Source organism: Octodon degus, unplaced genomic scaffold (genome assembly GCF_000260255.1).
Source record: "Octodon degus isolate 3935 unplaced genomic scaffold, OctDeg1.0 scaffold00049, whole genome shotgun sequence".
NCBI lineage: Eukaryota > Metazoa > Chordata > Mammalia > Rodentia > Octodontidae > Octodon > Octodon degus.
Genome location: NW_004524625.1, coordinates 2,315,975 through 2,320,775, shown reverse-complemented (window position 1 = coordinate 2,320,775; position 4,801 = coordinate 2,315,975). Strand labels below are relative to the sequence as shown.

The following is a 4,801-nucleotide window of genomic DNA, read 5'->3' as shown; positions in this document are numbered from 1 at the left end:
GAAGTTCAGATTCCTCCAAGTGGGTGTTGCTTGGATCTGGCTGGGGTCTGGCTGCTGTGCTCCACTTCTTCCTGCTGCAGCAATTGGAGTTGAACCCTTTGTGTCACTCTGGCAAGATGTTCTGCTCCTGAATCAGCTGGGTGGGTCTTACCTCTATCCTCTTTGTAGGGAATTCTGCTGAAGGGTTCCACACTGGGCCTGCACTCTGGGTCAAATGAGGATCCAGCAGGCCCAGGCAGTCTCATTCACACACTGGGCCTAGATGCCCATTTTTTAATTGAGTCTTTAAATTTTGGGGTATTCTGACTCTTAAAATTCTTCATATGTTGTAGATATTAGTCTTTTGTTTGAGGGACAACTGGCTGTTATTTTCCTACTCTATGGTTTGTCTTTTTACTCTGTTGATTTCTTTTGTTGTACAAAAACTTTTGAAAGGATGAGGTTCCAGTTGTTGATTCTTTGTAGTAGTTCCCATGCAATCAGGGTTTGTTCATGAAATCTATGCTTACACCAATGTCTTCAAGAGCACTATTCTTTCTTCCAGCATATTGTTTCTGTTTTATTTTATTTGGAGTGTCAGTTAATATTTAATTTCAATAACATCTGCCATGCTTGAAGAGATGGTAATGCACAAAGAAAAGATGTTTTAATATTTAGATCTTTGATCCATTTTGACTTTAGTTTGGTGCATGGTGATAGACATGGGTCTACTTTAGCATGTGGTGAGCCAGTTCTTCCAGCAGTATTTATTAAAGAGGCTATCTTTCTTCAAGTTTGGCTCTTTTGTCCAAGGTAAGGTGGCTGAATATGTTTGGAGTTGTGTCTGCATCTTTTAATCTGTTCCACTGATCCTTAGGTCTGTTGTTTATTTTATTTTGCCATTATTGTGCTGCTTTTTTTTTTTATCATAGTAACTTTGTAGTATAATTTTAAGTCAGGGGTTCTGATGCCCTTACTTTTGTTGCCTGGAATTATTTTTGCTATTCTAGTTCTCTTCTGGTTCCAAATGAATTTTAGGCATGTTTTCTCTAGTTCTATGAAGTATAATAGTGCTATTTTAATTGGTATTGCTTTAAATCTGTATAAAAGTGTACAGTCATTTTCACTGTTAATGAGCAAGGGGTATATTTAAATTTTCTGATATCCTCTTCAATCTTCTTTTCCAGAGTACTGTAATTTTCAATGTATAGATCCTTTACTTCACTTATTAGATTGATTCCTAAGTATTTCATTTTTTGATATTGTTGTGAAAGGTGTTGATAAAAACCCTGCATGAAATTGGAATAGATTTTCATTATCTCAATCTGACACAAGTCATCTATGACAAACCAACAGCCAACGTCATACTAAATGGACAAAATTTGAAAGCTTTCACTCTAAAATCAGGACTAAGACAAGGATGTACAGTATCACCATTCCTATTCAATATAGTTCTGGAAATATTAGCCAGAACAATTAGATAAGAAATAAAAGGAATAAGAATAGGAAAAGAAGAAGTTAAATTATCATTTTCAGATGACATGATACTCTATATAGAAAACCCCACAAACTCCACCAAAAAACTTGTAGATTTAATATGTAAATTCAGTAGCATAGCTGGCTATAAAGTCAATAATAAAAAATCTATAGTATTGCTGTACATAAGCAACAAATTCACTGAGAAATTAGGGAAACAACTCCATTAGAATTCCTTTTTTTTTTTTTTTTTTTTTTTTAATTTTTGGTGTAACCAGGGATTGAATTCAGGCCCTTTCTCTTGCCAGGCAAGCACTTTTCTACTGATCCATCTCCCTGGCCCCAGAATTCTTAACAGCATTAAAAGCATACATATTCTGCTATCACCTGTTTCAGTTTTGGGGTTTAGCAGATCTGATGTGAAATCTTGGAGTATATGTGTGTGGAACATCCTAGGTTGAAAACTACTGAATTAAATCTTTGTATTAAAGGAGACTGAGGCCTAGAAAGAATGTATCTGTTGAAATCGCACAGGGAGTTAAACAAAGGGGACAAAACCAAGCTCAGATATCCTGACATCTGGTCCAGTACTACTCAGACTTCCTGAAAAAGGAAACTCGTTGTCTTTATTTGTATTCAGGGAAGCTTGGAACAGTGTTGTTGCTCACCTCCAGCACTAAATGGGGCCTTTGGATAAAGAGACCAAAGAAGCCAGCACAAGTGAACAATGCTCAAGAAAGGCCCTATTTCTAATGGTGTTTTCTTTTTCTTTTTCTTTTTTTTTTCTGTATTTAGGACAGGGTCTACAAGATCTACAGGGTCTCACTACGTAGATTGGACTCATAGTGATTCTCCTGTTTTTTAGCCTCCCAAGTGTTAGGATTATAGGTGTGCACCACCAGGGGCATGGGCAGGGCCAGCACAGCACACCAGGGATCAAACCCTGGCCACTGCACTCTGCCTAAGCAAGCGCTTTAGTCTGCTGAGCTATCAGGCTGGCCCTCTAATGGTGGTTGACTTGATATCTGAACCACATACCTCCCTGATGAGAACTGGGCAAAATGTCCTCAAGAATCTCAACTAGGGAGAGGACTAAGGAAGTCTCTTGGTGAAAGGACAGTCCAACCAATGGTGCACTTCTATATTTGGAAGGATTTCCACTGTCTGGATTTCTGCACACACACATATTTGTTTCAAGTACTCATTGATGCCTTCTGTCTCAATTTGTGACTGTCTTTTAGCCATTTAGTTCTTACCTTGGGAGTCCATCTCTTTTTTCTTCTCTTTTTGGAAGGAGGTTGAGGATGGAGACCAACCTTCAAGTGTGCTAAGCAAGTGCTCTGTCACTGAGCTACATTCCCAGGTCCTGCACTGTGACCGTGACCAATCACTCTGCCTTGGTTTGGTTCACCACAGGCTCCAGACAATCTCATGGAAACTCAGGGTCTCTTGTATACATTGTTAATTCTACTCACTTTATAAAACTTCTACTTTCCTATGAAGATTACCAACAGGAACTGCCATTTATGCAATGCCTTCCTGCCCCAAATCCACCTTAGAGAGAAAAAAAAGCGGGAGACCTTCTGTAGCAGGATGGTTTCTCCATCAGAGGGGAGCAGTTCTTTTTCGCATATCCTCTGCCTCCAGAAAGGGCAGTGGCATTGAAGTCTGAGCGGCTCACCTTGGCCCAAGCATAAATGCAACACTAAGCAATGTAGAGGATAGATTAGAACAGCGGTGGCTGTGGCGAACGGGTAGCATGCACGCCACATCCGGCTGTTTGTATCACTGAAAGCTCTAGAAGGTTCACCATCATGGGATTAGAGGAAGAGAGGCTCTGGAAAGGAAGACACTTTATAAAAATAATCACAATATTAATTCCAGGGGAGGGATGAGGAGATCTGAATTGGGTAGTGGAAGTGGGGTGAAGAGGGAACAGATGGGACAATAATCCTTTTGGTACAATAACTGACAGGACTAAGTACCTAAGAGGACATGAAGGATGAGGTTAAAGGTGGCCAATTTTGCATTTGAGACCAGGGAAGGCAGTACCTTTAAAAGGATAAGGAGGGGCTGAGGAGATGGCTCAGTAGAATAAGCATTTCCCTGGCAAGCGCAAGGGTCTGAGTTCAATCCCTGGTTAAAAAAAAAAAAAAAAAAAAAGGAAAACAAGAAGTGCTTTTTCAAAAAAAGTGTGACATTACTTTTGCACCTGAAGGATGCAGTTCTCCGTGGGATGTTTCCTTTGGGCAACTGAATAGGCAGGACTCAACTCAGGAGGTCTGGGCTGCAGGTATCAATTTGGGAGTTTTAGAAGGAAGAAAGTGTGAGGTGTCTGGTGAGGATTTGGAGAAGGGGACAATGGCCTGAGTTTAGTGCTTTATCTACATTTAAGCACCAGACATAGGTGCTCTCCAAAGGAGTCTTGAAATGGAACTAAGGGGGTTGGAGAAACAAAATAAAACAGGAAAGTATGATTTGCTAGCCAAACGAGGGGAAAGAATGTGGAGAGAAAAGATGAGATGGATTGACAAGAGCTTGATGTTGCATTTGGCAGTTAGTTACTGCACTGAAGACACTGGTCACAGTGGTCCAGGCTTCAGTCATAGCTTCTGTAATTCTTAGGGGAGAGAACAGGTCCTCACAGCAAACAAAACGTTGAATCAGGTTTTTGGGTACTTCTCAGGCTGTAGAACTTTAGCCTGAGTGATCAGGATATTGCAGGATAAGCAAGTGTACTTACTTCATAAAATGTAATACCCATCAAAATTCCAAATAAACCTCTTCATTTCTCAGTCTCTTCTGGTTCAGCAAGAGAAAACAGAAAAAGCTTCAGAGGGCGAGGCTATCACATATGTAAGAATAAGTAATAAATATTAATGAGGTGACCCTCCTGCCAATCAGTCCCGGGGAAGATGTTCTCCAGGCCCATTGTAGCCACGCCCCTTATAAATATGCAGATCAACTGCCAGCCGCGCGCTGCCCCGCCCTCTACTCTTCTCCCTCGCAACGGACTCTCCCTTCAAACGGGAAACAAGATGGCGGCGGCAGGTCCGAGTACTCGGGCCTCTTCCGCAGCGGTAGCTACGGCTCTTGGTCGGCGGGGCCGGCGGGGTCGCTGTGAAGAGATGGCGGCAGCAAAGACTGGGGTCCCGGGCCCGGCCTCTGGCCCCGCTTTGTTGATACTGCCGTCGCCGCCGCCTTCGCGACCGGAGGAGTCCGGCTGTGCCGGGTGCCTGGAGACTCCGGGGGAAGCGGCGGCCCTGCCTTGCGGTCACTCGCTGTGCCGAGGCTGCGCCCAACGCGCCCCCGACGCGGCGGGCCCCGGCTGCCCGCGCTGCCGCGC

At 42.8% G+C, this 4,801-nt stretch overlaps 1 protein-coding gene across 1 annotated transcript in view; it reads left to right on the top strand.

The window, feature by feature from the left end:
- Positions 1-4,369: 4,369 nt before the first annotated feature.
- Positions 4,370-4,801, top strand: part of Rnf169 (ring finger protein 169) — a 120,457-nt gene continuing 120,025 nt past the window's right edge. The window contains exon 1 of the mRNA XM_023716644.1: positions 4,370-4,789. Coding sequence (XP_023572412.1) covers positions 4,371-4,789 — 419 coding nt within the window. The 5' untranslated portion in view covers position 4,370. The remainder of the gene's footprint in view (positions 4,790-4,801) is intronic.